Consider the following 19069-nt stretch of genomic DNA (forward strand, 5'->3'; position numbering starts at 1 on the left):
TTTGATATATTCACGGTAGGAAATTTACAAAATATCTTCATGGAACATCTTAATATCCTAATGATTTTTGGCATAAAAGAAAATTCTATAATTTTGACCCATACAATGTAGGCTGTTGTTGGCTATTGCTACTAATATACCCGTGCTACTTAAGACTGGTCCTCAAATGTGTGTTTTTTTATGTTTGAACAACATATACATAACAAAAGTGCCAAGGGTGTACACAAAAATATAAAAAGTGCATATGAACTACACATGAACTATTCAGAATAATGGATAATAAAGAATAATAAAGGCCTTGCTAAATCACAATAACTTAAATATACCAAACAAATACACCGTTTTTTGTTTGTACGCTCCTTGGTGCTTACATAAATACCTAATTCCTTAAGTACCACAGAAAAAAGAGGTTTCTGATTGCTTGAATTTACAACGATGAATATGAAACTGTCATAGTTGGTCCTCAAATGGTCCAGGGTCACATTCACAAAGCTGAATAGAGAGATAACATTCACATAAACATGTTGGCGAAACCGCGAAGTTCATGCGAGCGCACATCACGTTTGTGTTGCTATGACCACAAGTGTGAGATCAAGTTAGGTGCAGCTTCATGCAACGTAAATCACTTTAAAAGGAAACATAAAGCGAGGACACCTCCCATTCTCATCTACATCTCAAACTCTCACTTCCTCCTTGATTTAGAGTGAGCTCTGGCCACAACTGCTGGCATTCACCCACTTCTCTCCATCTGTCAAGAGTCCAGCGCTTCATCCTCTCGCCTCAGGAGCCAGAGTCCCTCCCCAGCCACAGTTCTCAGGTACGGTCCCCCGTCCTGTCACATTGTGTATTTATGTGTCGTGCTTCCGTCCGGTGTTTTTGGAAACGGTTCATAACTTAGCATCTTTATATGCGTTCCAAGACCAAGTAAGCTGACTAACTAGACAGCATAACAGGGCGCGCCTAAACGCTTCTAAAATGCCTAAAATGCGGTTTAGATAAACAGGTTTTGAAAAGCAGCCCAACTCTGCGACTCGTACATAACACACTAAGTTTTTACTCAGTTTAGTTCTGTTTTTTTTAATAGTAACATTTTGTCATTGCTAAATTTGTCGAGCTATGCCTTTTTGAACCGTGCCAAGGCACGGTTAAACATTTGAGGAAGTTTAGCAAGAGAACTAAACAGTATTTCCAGATAAAGATAAAGTTGAGTCCTGCATGTTATTGCATATAAATAGTGCAGCTTATATAAGCATTTGCTCTTATATCTTAAATAAGCTTGGGAAAAATCAGATAAAGCACTGTAAACAAATATATCAAGCCAGCATAATAGTAGTAAGCTAATAATATTAACATAATAAAAATAATAATAAAACTTTAAGCATTAGCTCTTGCAAAAATGAAAATTCTGTCATGGCTTACTTACTTCCGGTAAACACAAAAGATGTTAGGCTGAATGAATCTCTGTCACATTGTCACATCATGTCTTTCATTGACTTAAAAATGAAAATGCATGATGATAAATGAATGAAAATGAATGGTGACTTACTGAGGTCGACAATCGCTCGCTTTCTGCCAATTTGTGTTCCATAGAAGAAAAAAAAAAATCACAGGTTTAGAATAGCATGAGTACAACCTGCAGTTAATTACACCTTTTCAGTGCACTTTAAATATAATAATTATTGTGATACATTAACTGGATGTAAACAGAGCTGTTTTGTATATCTTGATGAGAACATTTTGCAGCATCTCCGAAGCAGGTTGAAATAACTCCATGTTTGGGTGGAAGGATGTGGTGTAACTGAAGTTCTGAGCGTCTCCTGCGCTCCCACACTTGCTGTGGTGTTAGTCCAGTTACGAGAGTTTCCTCTCAGTCTATTTAATGCTCTAATGCAACGTTTCATTTTTCAGTTTATTGCTGTGAACACAGAACATCAGTGATGCGTTGCAAATGAGTGAGGTTTGTTAGTCAGCTAATTATGCATATGCACAAGATTGCATTGATATGGGAATGAAACAGGAAAAAAGTGGTCAACGGAAAGTAAAACAGATGTGAAAAGGGCATTAAGCGAAATGCCTTATTTATAAAACCTGCAGACGAAGTGGCATCAGACTTGAAGAAGTAACCCAAGCATTTCCTTCTCTGTCACTTCATGCTAGTTTCCTTTTTCCTTCCTCTTTCTTTGAGCTTATTGCCTAAATGCAGTTTTAAACATAGAAAGTCGAAAAAGGCGCTGAACGGATACGTTCGGAACTATTCATTTACAGGAATTCATTCAAATTCAAGAGAATTTAGGTATGAAGAATGCAACCTGCAAGTGTGCAGGCGTACTGACCGCAACAAAGAGTTAAGATCTCTATCAAATGCTGGAATTGGAGTCACAAATAGCTAAACCCCAGAAAAAAAGCTTTAAACTGCACGAGCTTTAAGAGACACAAAACGTATTTTTCCTATTGTTTCTCATGTGTATGTTTCCCTGTGTCTCTTCCTTCTCTGGCTTTCCTCAGGTCATCATGTCTAGGAAGGTGGTCAGGACCAGTAAGTTCCGCCATGTTTTTGGCCAGGCGGTAAAGGCGGATCAATGCTACGATGACATCAGGATCTCCCAGATGACCTGGGACAGCAACTTCTGCTCTGTCAACCCCAAATTTGTGGCCATGATTGTGGATGCCAGCGGTGGAGGAGCTTTCATCGTCCTGCCCCTGAGCAAGGTGCATCCAGATAGCATGTCAGACTCATTAAGTTTGAATTAATTAAAGTATTTATCAAACAACCCTTGGATGAAGGGCAGTGTTTTAAGATGAATTTGGATAGTTAAATGGTTGGACGGATTTTTTGTACTGTAGTTTTAACCTGGTACCTGTTTCAAATGATCTTCCGAGGCCTATGAATTTTGAACTACAGACTTGTCATGCAGCGTTTGTCTAAATAAGGAAGTTCAAGGTTGAGTTTCATATGTACGTGTCACCAGACCTAGCATCTCTTCTCTTTATGCTCTCTTGCATCTTGTTTTTGCCATATTTGGAGTGCGCTGCTGTCAGCTCTGCACAGGATGTGGTGACAGCTTTGCAGATTGAGTGAGTGACAAAAACTGTGAGAAAAGGACAGCTGCCACTTAAGCTTGATGTGCCTCCTTTTTTGTGTGAACAGCATGGTTTACAATTTGAATATGTATTTTTTACTTTATAGAGCTTCATGACTTAAAAGTGCTATATTAACAAAATGCCTTTCACATGTTTGCATCTCTAAGAGAGAGATGGTGGAAACATCTTTTTGTCTTCCTCTTTTTTTGTACGGCTTTTTTTGCTTGTATAGTTTGTCATATGCCATTTCAATAGTTTTTTTTTTCTCATCTTTTTTGTCCATCATCTCTAGACCTCTGTTTCTATATGTTGCTGTCTGCATGGGTCTTATGCTAGAGAATGAATGGAAGTTCTGTCATATTCAATCTGCTGTGCATCTTACACTCGGTGCTTTGCTCAATGGCAGCCATTGTTTCCCAATGAACACGAGAATTCGAGTCAAGCCCTTTTATTTCGTCTGGGTGGCTTGAGGAAGTTTTGAAAGCTCAGTTTTGAGACTGATAACATGATCATCTGGTTCATGCATGTCATTAAGTGGGTGCATGATAGTATAGAAATACTGACATTCATTTTATCAGGTAAACTTTTAACTTAAGTTGTCTTGCTGATAATATAATTTTTATTTTTGTTAGATATTAATGTAGAACTAGTGGTCTCAGACATCTGTACCCTATTTAAAAGATGAATTTGTAAATGAAGAGTTCATTTGCAAAAACAACTCTAAACAACTTTTAACAATTTTCAAAAATCATGTTTTTTTAATTGTGCATTCCAATTAATCTCAGTCAAACTGCAGTTGGGTTATTTGATTAAGTACAAATAACTAAAAAATATATACAGCTAACTAGCACAATAAAACACAATAAAAACATAACATAATGAAAAAAACATGATTTTTAAAAATATAAAAAAATATATTTTTGTATTATATTATATAAAATATATTTTTATATAATATGTTTTTGCAAATAAAGTCTTCAAATACATGTTTGAATGTAAGAACTTAAGTCACTTGGTCTGACACTACTTTAATTATCTTTAGACTAGTTTTATTTTAACTGTAATTACATATTTAAATTAAAATTTTAAAATTAAATTTGAATTCATCATTTAGTTTTCTATTTGTATTAGTTTTTTAAATCTTTTTTTAATTTATTAATTAATTTTATTTAAAATTTATCTCTAAATATTTATCTTGATAAAATTTCACCATTATTTTACGTTTGGTAATTTTCTTTCATTTAATTACTAAGGCAACATTTCTCATTTTTGTTTTTCATATTAAACTTTCACATTAACAGTGAGTTTTAATAGTTTTAGTTTAAGTTACCAACAACAGTGCTTGTAATATCACTGTAATATTTCTTAACTTCTTGCAGCTCCTAATTTATTTCAGTAATAATTTATCAAAGGTTTCTGTACTTGGACTTGCACACAGCACTCACATTTAAAAATACGATTTTGGTAAAGTGAATGTGCTCTCCGTGTGCATGATGGGAACTCTTGCACAGTGCGGTCTTCTCTAAACGGGTTAGTAGTTATTAGGCATAATTGAAGGCATAGCTGTAAAATTGAGATCAGCTGACACAGCCCCCCTCATCTGTCTGAGATCTCTCCTGCTCTTTCTGCTCTGTTAGTCAGAGCAATTGAGGAGTTGAAATTCTATATTTAGTCATTTAAAGGTCTCGTGCATGGTTTTAGTTGGGTATGTTGTGTTTTCCGCTCCTTGTACTTCAACTTATTCTCCCTTTAATTTATATTTTAGACGGGGCGCATTGACATGTCCCTGCCCACTGTCTGTGGTCACACTGGACCTGTATTGGACATCGAATTTTGTCCACATAATGACAACATCATTGCCAGTGGCTCTGAAGACTGTAGTGTCATGGTGAGTGCCATGGGCCTTTGGCCTAATGCTTTGATCAAATGACATTTATGCACCAAAACACCTGATCATTAGTTGTACTAAAGTGAAAATGGTAGTATTATCCTCAGTTCTCAGCCCAGGGCTATTCAGATTATCATAAACATCACATTTATTAATAATAATTACTTAAATTATGAAAATTATGTGTACAAAGCAAGTCATATTAGACTTGCTAGTATGATGCTGGTATGAAAATTTAAGCTGGTTTAAAGAGGGAAATTATTAATGATATTTACTTGCACAACACTTCATATATCCTATAAAGAATAGATTAGCCTTACATAATTCTCATGTGTACTCTCTCATATATACAGATACGTTTCATACATGAGAAACGTTTAATGTTTTAAGTGTGTTAATTAATCATTCCTTTATTTTTACATGTCATTAAAATGTTTAGTTATATATGTATTAAATGTAAATTATAAAATAAATAAAAAGTATATATATATATATATATATATTTACAGAAACAAACTGCTTTGTGTTATTGTGTAAGCCAGACATAGTTTTTATGTCATATTTCAGTTTAAATCACAATATATGACAAAATAATTGCAATATTGTGCAGTTCTCTGTTTAAAAATTTTCAATGAAAACAGTGGAAATAAAAAATAGATGAATGTGACCATTAACCGATATCAGAGAACCATGAGCATGCAAATGTTTTTAATTTATTGAAATATTAACTGAAATATTGATCTTGTGCCATATTGACATATAAACATTAAAAATACATGGTTAAATAACCTACAGAGTGATAATTCAAATAAAATTGTGTTAATCAGTATTGATGCAATATTGAAACACTTCTTAAACCTGGAATGATTTCTGTAAATCCAGTGGTAAAATGCTGTGTCGCCACCTGACTAGTGACTTTTGTGTGAATGTGCACAAATCTTGAAGACTTTCTGACTGTATATAACCAGTAGGCTATTTTAAAAGATGAAAAAGAGGAATTAGGGAGAATCAATAAATGACGAATAAGTTGTAAATAATGTGTAAATCATGTAATCCATAAAAAGTAACTGTAGTCTGAGTACAAGAATTTTAAAAGTAGTAGTAACAAGTAATTGGAATCTGATTACATAATCCAGATTACATGTACTCAGTTACTACCCAGCCCTGAGCACCAACTAGCATAGAACCAGTGGTAATATATTAGTATTTGAACACAGCAACCGTACCGGTGTGACAATTATAATACTGTGGCAAGTCTAGCTCATACTACTTATGATTTGACTAAAAGTCAATGTTGTTATATAATAGATCTGGGAGATTCCAGATGGAGGTCTCATAACACCACTGAAGGACCCAGTTGTGAAGCTGGACGGTCACTCTAAACGTGTGGGCATCCTCAGCTGGCACCCCACTGCCCACAATGTGCTAATGAGTGCAGGTAAACCAATACCAGACACCCACACAACAGCCAAAAGTGCAGGCTAGAACTACACCCATACATGCACGCACTCAATCATGCAATATAGAGGCAGTTGAAATGGAACAATAGCGCCCTCTGTTGGTTCTTCACACATCTTAGGTTTATCATAAATCTGACAGTCTGTCACCTTATATACTACGTTTACCTTGTTGTCCCTCACTCTTTCTCTCGTTTTCTTCATGCAGGCTGTGATAACGTGGTCATCCTGTGGAACGTGGCTCGTGGAGAGGCAGTGGTCCGCATTGACTCAGTGCACCCTGATCTGATCTACAGCGCCTGCTGGAACAGAAACGGCTCTCAGATCCTCACTGCCTGCAAGGACAAGAAATTGCGAGTGTTTGACCCCCGCAAGGGCTCCGTAATCTATGTGCGTGCATGACTTCTCTTTAAAAATAACGCTAACAGTATAAATAATTCATATAGTTGCATTGTTTACCGTAAGCCACATTGATTTTGTTGTCCCATCCAGTAGGTTCTTGTCTTGTGGTGTGAGGATGCTCTAGTTGCAATACTTTAGTAGTTTTAAGGCCATTTTAAGGCATTTCATTAGTTTTTCAATCATCATGTGAGTTTTCAGAAAACTTGTGATGGAGCACATACTACAGAATAATTTAAAGTCATAGTAAATAACAGGAAATGGTCACTTTTAAACCAGGCAGCTCTCTGTTCATCAGCGCAGTGAATCCTTGTGAAAAACTTGAAACTGTTCCGAAATCTGCACAGAATTTCTAATTGTGCTTAATAATTTTAAAAGCCTGGATTTTGCTGGTGAAACTTTGGTAAAAGTAGTAAATGTGACCACATTTTTATGTCTTAATTTTAGCATTTTAATTTCAGTAAAATCATTTAAAGTAATCAGTGTTGGAGGTTACACATTAAGCTTGTTATGAAATCAAATTACTTTTTTTTTCAAGTAACTAGTAAAGTAATGCATTATTTTTTTTTTCTATTTATTGACTAATAAAGTATGCATTACAGTGCATGCATTACTTTCCATAAAAAGTAACTAAGTAATGTAATTAGTTACTTTAAGGAGTAACAAAATATTGTAATGCATTACTTTTAAAAGTAACTTTTCCCAAAACTGAAATTAAGTAGAAAAAAAAACAGCATTTTTTCAAAGTTGTGAACATTTTATTTGGTTCTTTATAGCTTTTTTTTATATATATATAGCTTTTTCTTTTTCTTATATGTTCATTTCTGCCAGCTCATTTACTGTCATGTCTATATGTGTGTTGCAGGAGAAGGACAAGGCTCATGAAGGCTCCAGGCCAATCAGAGCTGTGTTTGTGTCTGATGGGAAGATCCTGACCACCGGTTTCAGCCGCATGAGTGAGCGGCAGGTGGCGCTGTGGGATCCTGTGAGTACAGCATGCGCTACAGAGGCTGTGTTTTTCAGTTTAACAAGCAAGTAACTCACAAAAGCGTGTTGTTTGTGGTTGCAGAAGAACTTTGGTGAGGCCTTGACCCTGCAGGAGCTGGACACCAGCAGTGGGGTGCTGTTACCTTTCTTTGACCCTGACACTGGTGTGGTCTACCTGTGTGGCAAGGTAAGGACCTAAAAAAGGCATTTCAAGTTCAGATTTTATGATCACGAAGATCTGTTTGTTCCTGAAGCTGGATGTTTTAACCAGAGTGTATGGTTTGTCAGGGTGACAGCAGCATCAGATACTTCGAGGTGACGGATGAGGCCCCATACGTTCACTATCTCTCCATGTACAGCAGTAAAGAGAGTCAGAAGGGCATGGGATACATGCCTAAGAGAGGCCTGGAAGTCAACAAGTGTGAGATTGCAAGGTAAACACTTTCCAGCCTTTCACCCAGGATTATAGTGTACTTGCTTTCTCCCACAAACATACGAAAAGGTCAGCATTTTAAATTATGCATTATTTCGTATTTATTTTAGGTTCTATAAACTCCACGAGAGAAAGTGTGAACCTATTGTTATGACTGTGCCTCGTAAGGTAAGTTTGTCCAAGTCAATGATCAGCTTAAATGTTGTCAGTAAGAGTTTTTGTTTGAAAGAAGCTAACAGTTTTAGGCTATACAGGATTGAACAGATCAAAAGAGACAGTAGATATTTAAAATGTTACAAAGTATTTATATTTTAAATAAATACTGTTCTCTTCAACTACAACCAAATAATCCTTAAAAAAGTATTAAGCTGTAAAACAGTTTTCAACTTTGATGTTTTTCTGAAACAAGAAATGTTTTTTGAGCAACAAATCAGCTTATTAGAATGATTTCTGAAGGATCATGTGACACTGGAGTGATAATGCTAAAAAATCTGCTTTTCCATCAAAGGAATAAATGACATTTTAAAATATATTAAAAATAGAAAAAAATTACTTTAAATTGTAATAATATTTCACAATATTACTGCTTTACTGTATTTTTGATCAAATAAATGCAGACTTGGTCAGAGAATTAGACTTCAAAAGCATTAAGAAAACTGTACCGACCCCAACTTATTTGAATGGTAGTTTATTAAAGGGGACATCGGATGCCTATTTTCCACAATTTGATATGATTCTTTAGAATTTTCATGAAATGTCAGCAAATACTTTGGTTAAAATTCCTCAATGGTTGTGAAAAACAACATCTTTTGACCTTGTCAAAAACAGTCCTGTTCAGAGCGATCCGTTTGGGTGCACATCTCTTTAAATGATAATGAGCTCTTCCGTTTTGTGTGTATTTGATTGGGAGTTACCGTCAAAAACAAGACTAATCCACTACATCCTCAGTGGTTCTGATTTCGGGAGAACACTTAAAAATAAAGTGTCTTCACGATGCCATAGAAGAATCTTTTTTGTGTAAATGGTTCCATAAAGAACCTTTAACATCTGAGCATCAAAGCTTCTTTGTAGCGAAAGAAGGTTCTTCAGATTATAAAAAGGTAAGAAAAAATGGTTCTTTAAAGAACCTGTGACTGAAAGGTTCTTTGTGGAAGCAAAAATGGTTCTGCTGTGGCATCGCTGTGAAGAACCTTTTAAAGCACCTTTATTTTTAACAGTGAAAATGAAAACTGTTATGTCTTTTGTTACATCCAACTACAGAACACCTACATCATACTGCTCAGAAATGATATATATTATATACAAAAAGTGAATTTTGCATCCAATGTTCCCTTTAATGCACTCTTACAAATAAAGGTTCTTTACTGGCATCAGTGGTTCCATGAAGAACCTTGAACATCCATAAAAAATTTCGAATGCAGAAAAGGTTCTTAATAGTGGAAAAAATGTTCTTTAGATTTTTAAAATCTAATGGTTCTTTTAAGAACTGTTCACTGAAAGGTTCTTTGGGGAACCAAAAATGGTTCTTCTATGGCATCACCACAAAAACACCCCTGTTTTTAAGAGTGTGCCACACTGTTAATTGAGTGCTGCTTATGTGTTCCTGTGTCTTAATCCAGCATAAACATTTCTTTGCTTTAGTCTGACTTGTTTCAAGAAGACCTTTACCCCGACACGATTGGTCCGGAGCCATCGGTGGAGGCAGATGACTGGTTTGCTGGTAAAGATGGGGAACCAATCCTGATTTCGTTGAAAGATGGTTTTGTGGCTACCACCAAAAACAAAGAGTTCAAAGTCATTAAGAGCTTGATGGCCACCACATCAGCTTCCTCGAGCAACCGACAGTCTGACAGTGTGGTAAGAGAACAGAGGAATCCTCTACCTGTTTAATGTGCTTCATTTAACCTCACAGTGAGTTTCTGTCAAAGATAAACTCATTTTGCCTTTCTATTGCATATACAGGATGTGCAGGCTTTGCAGAACGAGATGAAGGAGCTGAGAGAGATGGTTGAGCAGCTGACCAAGCGAGTGAGTGAACTAGAGAGCAAGTAACTGAAGAAAGACCCCAGAAGATTTAAAAGAAAAATGCAAATGGACATGCACAAGATATGCAAATATATGAAATCATAAAAGGTGCATATTGGAAAGAACATTTTGTTAAATTATGTGAAAGCTTTTTCATGGGATATCATTTTATAGTCCATTTCAGACCAAATTTTTCTCTGCAGGGATTTTACTTTTTTTAAAAAAGAATTTTTAATGTGACCATATGTTTGAAGCCCATTTTAATATATCTTTTTTTTAGGATTTGAAATAAATGCCAGTGTTATTTTAAAAACATATATTTATGTGTCAGAAATTGTTCATTGTGCACACACAATTGTCTTAAAGGGTCATGAAACCCCTCTGTTTCAGCACTGGTTAGTTCTCACCACAGTTTTAAAAAATGCTGCAAAAGTGGGTGTGGTGCGCTGCGGAGCGGAGGGTGTAAAAGGGAAGAGAGTCAACTTCAGGTTCAGACAGTTTCATTTCGCTCCCATTGAGTTAACATAAATAAATGCACACTGAGTGGCAAAAAGACTTGAGTGGCAGCGTTGGTTTCAATGTGAACGCTACAACAGAACACACAAAACACCTCTAAAACCAGAACGAGCTTTGTGATTGACTGTATAAAGAGATTTTACAAGAAATCTGAGGTATATTTTTACAGACTGCTGAAAGATACTAAAAAGAGAAGCAAATTAATCTCTGGAATTCAAAGAAACAAATGGTCTCCAGGCAGCGAAACACAGATTTGCAGTTATCATTTTATGTTAATATGTTGAATTGTGCAGTAAAATCATATCCTATATATTGTATTGCAGTATATCGTATTGACAAGTCATCAGCTAAATATTTACCATCTTAAATTCTGCATAACTGGATGTTTTTAAACAAACACTGACAAAAACTATATATGTTTTTCAGCTGGACGCAGGGCTCTCAAGTCTCACGCATTCGCCGTGAGACGCATTTCAACTAGTTCACACGCTCTCACGCCACACCTTGTATTTCTCACGCTAAAAAGTAAGGGATAACTTGTCCCGCTATATACTGTAAAAAGTCCACTTCCAGAATAACAATTTACAAATAATTTACTCAACCCCTTGTCATCCAAGATGTTCATGTCTTTCTGTCTTCAGTCGTGAAGAAATTATGGTTTTTGAGGAAAGCATTTCAGGATTTTTCTGCATATAGTGGACTTCATTGGTGCCCTGATTTTGAACTTCCAAAATGTAGTTTAAATGCAGCTTCAAAAGGCTCTAAACGATCCCAGCCAAGGAAGAAGGGTCTTATCTAGCAAAACGATTGGTAATTGTTTTCGAAAAATAAAAATTTGTATACTTTTTAAGCACAAAAGCTCATGTAGCACAGGCTCTGGGATGCATGTCCACGGGTCGTTCTTGAATGATTCGTTCATTTTGAACTCGGGAAGAACGAGTCGTTTCGGGGAGTGATTCGTTCAGTCGCTCATGCGCAACATCCTATTAGGTTCTGTGCTGTTTCGAGTCTTCTGGTTTTTCGAGTCGTTCGTTCATCTTATGGGGCTGTCACATGATGCTGATTTTGCTAAAATGAACAAAATTACTCGACAAATGATTCAGTCATTTTGCTGAACGAGACTCAAAGGTCCGAGTCGGTAAAATAATCGAACTTCCCATCACTACTACAAATCACGTCTTCGAATCACCACAAGTTCATCGTCTGTGTACTCTGGCTCAAAAAGGTAGAGTATGTTGAAAAAGTCCATGTTATTTTCTCCTACAACTTCAGAATCGTCCAACATCATTGTACCTTTTTGTTTGTAGCGTTTGACTTACTTGCACTGTCTTAGTCTTTGTGGTTTGCTTTGTAAACACTGGGTCTGTGGTTCCGCCTACGTTTCGCATGACCTTTCGACCTGATACAATAGTAAGTGAACCTGTGCTACATGAGCTTTTGTACTTAAAAAGTATACAAATTTTTATTTTCCGAAAAAAATGACAGATCGTTTCGCTAGATAACACTCTTCTTCCTCAGCTGGGATCATTTAGAGCCCTTTGAAGCTGCATTTAAACTGCATTTTGTAAGTTCAAAATCGGGGCACCAATTAAGTCCACTGTATGGAGAAAAATCCTGAAATGCTTTCCTCAAAAACCATAATTTCTTCACGACTGAAGACAGAAAGATGTGAACATCTTGGATAACAAGGGGGTGAGTACATTATTTGTGAATTGCTGTTCTGGAAGTGGACTTCTCCTTTAATGGAGGAGGCGCAGACTTGCAGGGGGAGTTCATAGCTGTCTTGACAGTTAAATACCACCTACCAGCAAATATCGGAAATTAGAATTTTTTGTTTTCGGGTAAATTACGTCACTCAGCAACATGGAGGCGCACACACGGGATGAGGCAAGAGGTTGCATCGTCACGTGGCTGCCGCTTTCTCTAGCAGTGGACGTTGCCATTTGTATTTACTAAAAACTAACAAAATAAATGCAGTAGGCAACGCATTCTTCAGTTTTTTTCCCCTTCATTTTACGAATCAAATATAGTGAGAGCTGATGTTGGGGAATATAGCCAAACTTATGCAAAATTATTAGCTCTCCAACAGCTCTAAATTTTGGCTACTGGAAACTAAGGAAAGGACTAGATAATTGGTAAATCAGATAAAAACAGACAAACAGTTAATCTTAAAAAATAAAGCATATACATAAACCCAAATATGGAACTAAATCAGTTATTGAATAAACATGTGTCCTATTTTGTGTCCTAAACTTCTGAAACTTTTTGTCTCATATTTTAGAGCAGTCAATGCAATTTAGGAAAGAAATTAATCAAATCTGTGTTAAAATATTCAGATGTAACCCCTTTGTAATTTTTATATGTAACTGTAATTTAACTATACATTGTTTCTCAGCAACGGTAACCGATTAGTTACAGTTATTTTGTAATTAAAAAAAGTAACTAGTTACTAGTTAAGCTTGAGCCCCTACCACTGTCATCAAGGCATCAATATGTGCAACAAACACTTGCAATACAAAATGCCATTCATAAGCTGAATATATGTACTTTCTCTCTCTCTCACACACACACACAGCTTGACATGTTCAGGGCAAGTTCTGCAATGTGTAGGTCTACAGTATGTACTTTGAGCACTGCTGTTTATTGGCTCATTTGGGGCCAAATTTCTTTTGATTTTTGATACATTTGTATTTTTGAAATATACAAGACATTTTATTTAATTTTTTATGAATTTGACTTTAATCAAACTTACCAGTTGTTATAGTTTCTATTTTTTTGTGCTGGTTATGAACAATAGATGAAACCTAACTTCTAGCAAAACATTTATAACACTATACTTTCTATTATATCACCTTTTCATCAAGTTACAAAAAAATAGTTAACGTTATGTGCTTATGTTAACGTTAGTTAACGTTATTATGCCACGGCTATGGCAGGGACGCCTAGTTGCGCTCTAACACTAAATAAATAAAGGAAAATTTGGAAAGTAATTTGAAAAGAAACTGTTTTTGTACTTTACTTTTTTACTTTTATTTTATTGCATATTTGAGGAGTTGCAGCATAGTACAACTGACATCTGTTACAGAAAAAAGGAGAAGAAAAAAGGAGGACAAATATGTATTAGTTTTACTTTATATATTTAAACACCACATCACTTTTTGTGTTTACATCTGCCGGCATCGCAATTTATTTTCAAATAAACGACCATTGGTTACGGCGACGCAAAGAATTGTGGGTTATCTGTAGCAGCGAAGGATACACCGCATGCATCCGAATTCCTGTGAAATAAGGAAGCATTCGAAGGTTGCATTTGGAGTGTCCTACTTGCTTTTCTGTAATGACACAGCCTCTACGACGTATGTAGCCTTCGAATGCAGCCTCGGGAGGGTGCATCCTTCTTAATGAGACACGGCTATTATGCATAGTCTGTTGCCACGTCACAAAGTGTGACGTCAACACAATGTAGATTTTAAACCCGGCAATTGAAAATAGCTAAAAAAACCTCTAAATTAACCAGTTTTATTCAACAATTAAAATTAACGGATGCCAACATTGTCATCTATGATGTGCAACACAAACACCTCTGCTAAAATCTGGTGTTTCATGAACCTTTAAATCAGTCAGTTTTATTGAAAATACATGAAAGGCAATAGAAATGATTATGACCAAATACACACGCAAAAAAAAAAACAAAAAAACATTGTATTGTAAATGTACAGCTTACAGTAGATTCCCATACCCTGAAAAATCCTTACAAAAATATCCGTTCTTTATTACTTAAAAATATTGAATCCAGTTATTCAGTAGCATTTTTGAAATGACAAGGATTTAGCATAGATACAATGACCTGAAAGTATTTTGGACACAAGCTCGGCCCATCCCTGAAATGTTTCCCAAGTGCATCGTTTAATAGCTGCTTTAAGAAATTGCAGCATTAAAAAGCTTAAGGACAGTTTTTCTATGCTCCAGTAATATTTACATCATTCTGGATCTTGACCTTTTCAAGTTTGTTATTCTCGTTACCTACCAACTGTAAAGACTACTTGCTAACACAAACATATTTGACAAACTACAGCTTAGATTTTTGTGACTACTCCCATTTTGTCTAAACGTAATTCTTGCTTGGTGCAGAGGCGCTGTTGCTGTAGTATTTGGCGGTTCCGCTGGATCCTCCAGAGCGGGGTCTGCTGAAGCAGCAAAGCAAGCCTCCAGCCAGCAGGAGCAGGACTCCACCTCCCCAGCCCACAAAGATACAGGCACCCAGCTCTCTCTTCTGAGATTGGTTAACCAGCGGATTGTTGAAATCGCGCACGACATTATTAGCGGCCCAGCTGACGGGGATGATCAGCAACAAACCCGCGACGATCAGCCCAACAGCGGACACCAGACTCACTTTGGGTTTGACTTCTTCGTTTTCGATGCAGGTGGTGAAGTCGGCGCCGGCGCACAAAGTGAGCAGGGACAGGACAACGAGCATGCAGCTGATGATGGTCATGGCACGGGCCGCTTGAAGGTCAGAGCTCAGGATGAGCAGCGATTCGTAAGCTTTACACTGCTGCTGTCCGGTACTCTGAACCACACACTCCATCCACAAGCCCTCTTCCTGAACCTGTGTGGCGAAGGAAGAATATATAATGTACTTTCCCATCCATAAAAAAATCCTTTCTAGCGTGGAATATGAAATTAAACATTTATTTATTTGTTATTTATTTATTTAAGGTAACTTTTAAAAGTTTCTTCCCGTCAGAGCGGCCGTGGCCAATTGTACATTTTATGGGTCTTATTGGGCAAGACTTCTGGCCCATTAGCCGTGGGAACTAACGGAAAGAATAACAACGTGCAGTGAACAGTAAAACTGTTCGCGCTACAAACCGGTGTGCTCATAATTAGGATAATACATTAAAATAATGTGATGAGGCACATTAATTTGCAATATCAAGCAGCAAAAGAGCTGTTTTGTACAGCTAAAAATAGTTCGACAAAGACTGGAAGACAGATTCATAAAATTTACAAGTGGCCACACCTGTTCTTATGGCAAAAATGAGGTGGATTTTATTGAATTTTCGGATGAATATAAGTTTTGTGGAGCATGCAATTTTGGCATGTGCTTTTTTTTGTTAGGCCTATGGTTGTTTTTAAATTTTTCCCAGCAGGCACGTCAATATAGCGTCATATTGACATCAGCTTCAGACAGACTGATTTACAGATTATTACAGATTTACAGATATTTACCTTTCAGCTTTGATATATATTAGCTTTATTTCAAACAACGGAAACAATTTCGATTAACAATAATGACACTGATGTAACACGTACCATTGTTTAACGAAAATAGTAACCACAGCTGTGAAGCCATCCTTGGTAAAAAATGATTTTAAATTCAGTCTGCTCAGGGTTGCCAGGTTTTCACAACAAAACCGGCCCTGCTACTCAAAACTAGCCCAAAACTAGCCTAATCACGCTTCGAGGAGGATCCCCAGTTAAAAACTGCCTTCGGGGATAAGTTGCCTTCAAGTTGCCCTGGTAAATTTGCATTTTAGGGACTAAATGTGACGTTATTGGGGTTGCTTCATCCCGCAGACATCAAAATCTACCCGTGGCAACAGTGTAAAAGTAGCCCAATTCTGCGGGAAAACCGCAGACTCTGCAACACTGGGTCTGTTCCTTATATACAGCTGTTATGGGTTCATGAGATTTTAGAATATGTAGTCCGATGTTTATGTTTTTTTTGTGTCATTTTTACAGTTTGAGTAAATTATTATTTATTTTGGGTGAACTAAATATATATATATTTGATTATGCAGCAAATGTTTACCTGTGCAGTGATAATGTTATTGCCAATAAAAGCAGAAACCTTCCACCTTGGAACAGCAATGGTCACCACTGCTGCAATGAGACCTAAAATTCCCAGTGCCATACACACGATCTGTACACCAGACGAGCCCATTCTGAAAGAGGAATAAAGGAGATTAAACAATAATCAAAACAGGTTTAATTTTGTTACATTATTTGCACAAAATATTGATGCTCTCAGTTTGGAAATGGTGTTCAAACTAAAAGTAAAACCAGCCAAAAGGTGTGACAGTAGCACAATCAGCAAAAACAGTGGTGAAGATAGTGGTTTTAAATCCTTCCTGTTTGCATCGTATTTTGTAACACTAATTCTAGTCTAGTGCTTATGCATTTATACACAAACTCAATGGCTCCACCCTTTAGACAGGCCCATGCAAGAATTTGTACCTCAGGGTTAAAGCCGGAAAAAAACAAAATCTCCAAGATAACCCACATCATGAAGCAAGACTCAAGTCTCAACAGGTCCTAAAATCTGCTTTTACGAAACTGCCACTCCCTGAGAGGGGTCCCACGAACCCCTTGATCTATTCTATTCTAGTCAAATGTCGGAAAAACACTATGTTTTCAGTGAACTGTTTGTTTTTTTCCCCACACCCGCCTCCAAATGTCTATGGCTTTTTATTCACGTCGATCTCACTGAACTTCTCTTATATCTCCTCAGGGTTTGCTCTCGGCTGATTCATAAAACTACTGTTAGAATGTGTGGACTGCACTTAAGACCCCGCAGTCCACTATAGTGCGCTGCCTTGTCTTCCTACTCAGCACTAACAAGGTGCAATGGATTGATGAGGAGCTAGAGAAGGTGACCAGGTGGTGCGTGGGCACGAGCAAAATGACTAACGGTAATTGTGGCTGTTTTTAGTTGACGGTGAATCATTCAGCAGCGCTGTGAGCGATTAACATGCTGTCCGGCTCCTCCAAATATTGTATTCTTTCCATATACGCAATAATAATTTTGCTCTTAACTGAGTTAAAATCATGAATGAGCAAGGAATTTTGCTGTCCAGGATTCAGGTCAATTATATTATAACAATGTTAACAGAAATCCATAGTGAATCCCAAAACTTGATTTGTTCCAAGAAATTGTATAATATATAATGATTTGTTATGTTATATAAGGTAACATCCATATAAACATAGATATCTGCTAGATCTTTCTCAAAATACTTATTTGACATCCCAAAACAAAAAGGCACCACCCTGTAACCTTACGTAATAAGCGGTCTGAACCTGTTTAATATGAATTTATTGCTTTATTTACTGTTTTCTACCTTTTATTCTACTTATTTACTTTTTCATTTCACATAAAACATTTTGAATGTAATTTATGTTTTTTTTTAAATAAATTAAACATTTTAAAATCTTTTTCAAACGTAAGCTCAGTTTGTTTTAATCAACTAATTTTGCAAAGAGAAAAAAGTTTGAAGTTTACCTTTTATTGTTGCTCTTCGAAGAAAATTCTCTGTAAATTTCCTCTTGTTTTTGGACGAAGTCTTTTCGCGTTTTCTTTACGGTTTTTTCTTTACGTAAGTCTCCCACCTTACCAAACGGTTACCTCTTATAAAGGTGGTGTGATGTGAGGATGCTTTTGTAGAGGAATGCAGAGGGTGGGGTATAAATGACAGGCGGGTCAATAAAGAGGAAAAGGCCAGACTGAACTTGTTCTTTCCCCCCCTTCTGCTTTTTCCCCTCTCTTTTTATTTCACCGTCCTCAAGTTCTTAAATAGAGAAGGTCTGTCTTTGTTTTTGTTTTTTGGTTTGTTTGTTTCAAATAATAATAATAAACTGCATGTCATAAAGAATTAACTGATAAATTAGTTTTGAAATCCTTTTTTTTTTTTCTGGATGTGTTCAAAGTAAATGGTGTTCGTATATGTAGACTGATGTTATCATCACATACATCACATGTTATCATGCTACCAAATGGAAAGATTAGTTCTTTCGTGATACTATGAGTCATAAAGGACCTGAAACTGCTGTCACAATCATTGTGACATCTCAAAAACCTTGTATATTTACCTCATAAGCTTTGCCCAGTCACCGTCGAAACCACAGATGATGAATAGATACTGTCACATGTCACAAGGGTGGGTGGGCTTTAAACTGTGAAACATCAGGACTGGGAGACACAACAAAAACACAGCTGTGTGATGCAAGGATTGATTTGTTTAAAAATTGTGTATAAGAGATTGGACAATTTATTCAAAAATGTATTTGAAATACATTTATTTTGCGCTAAGCATACTACAAATACATTTACATATTTATGTGCTTAATAAAAATATCCTGCAATTGAACTTTTGGTATATTTAAAGTCTGCTAAATTGGTACATCTAATTAAGGGTGTAATGCAGTTGAATTGTCCGGAAGTAGGGCTGAGATCCAACTAGATATACAGTAGTCAACATTTGAAGCGGATCATAAAAAGTT

General features: G+C 36.4%; 2 protein-coding genes across 2 annotated transcripts; one reads left to right on the plus strand and one right to left on the minus strand.

Moving 5' to 3' along the window:
• Window positions 1-652: 652 nt before the first annotated feature.
• coro1a (coronin, actin binding protein, 1A) lies at window positions 653-10587 on the plus strand. Its single transcript, XM_051098623.1, has 11 exons — window positions 653-817; window positions 2506-2709; window positions 4847-4969; window positions 6278-6407; window positions 6635-6816; window positions 7691-7810; window positions 7895-7999; window positions 8101-8246; window positions 8356-8413; window positions 9887-10102; window positions 10208-10587. The coding sequence occupies exons 2-11, from the start codon at window positions 2512-2514 to the stop codon at window positions 10295-10297; spliced, it is 1368 nt and encodes a 455-aa protein (XP_050954580.1). The 5' UTR covers window positions 653-817; window positions 2506-2511; the 3' UTR covers window positions 10298-10587.
• Window positions 10588-14291: 3704 nt separating this feature from the next.
• cldni (claudin i) lies at window positions 14292-18227 on the minus strand. Its single transcript, XM_051098740.1, has 3 exons — window positions 18072-18227; window positions 16602-16734; window positions 14292-15395 (listed from the first exon to the last, which is right to left on the minus strand). Exons 2-3 carry the CDS (start codon window positions 16731-16733, stop codon window positions 14892-14894), a joined length of 636 nt encoding a protein of 211 aa, XP_050954697.1. The 5' UTR covers window position 16734; window positions 18072-18227; the 3' UTR covers window positions 14292-14891.
• Window positions 18228-19069: the final 842 nt, after the last annotated feature.

This window comes from Labeo rohita, chromosome 3 (genome assembly GCF_022985175.1).
Source record: "Labeo rohita strain BAU-BD-2019 chromosome 3, IGBB_LRoh.1.0, whole genome shotgun sequence".
Classification (NCBI taxonomy): Eukaryota; Metazoa; Chordata; class Actinopteri; order Cypriniformes; family Cyprinidae; genus Labeo; species Labeo rohita.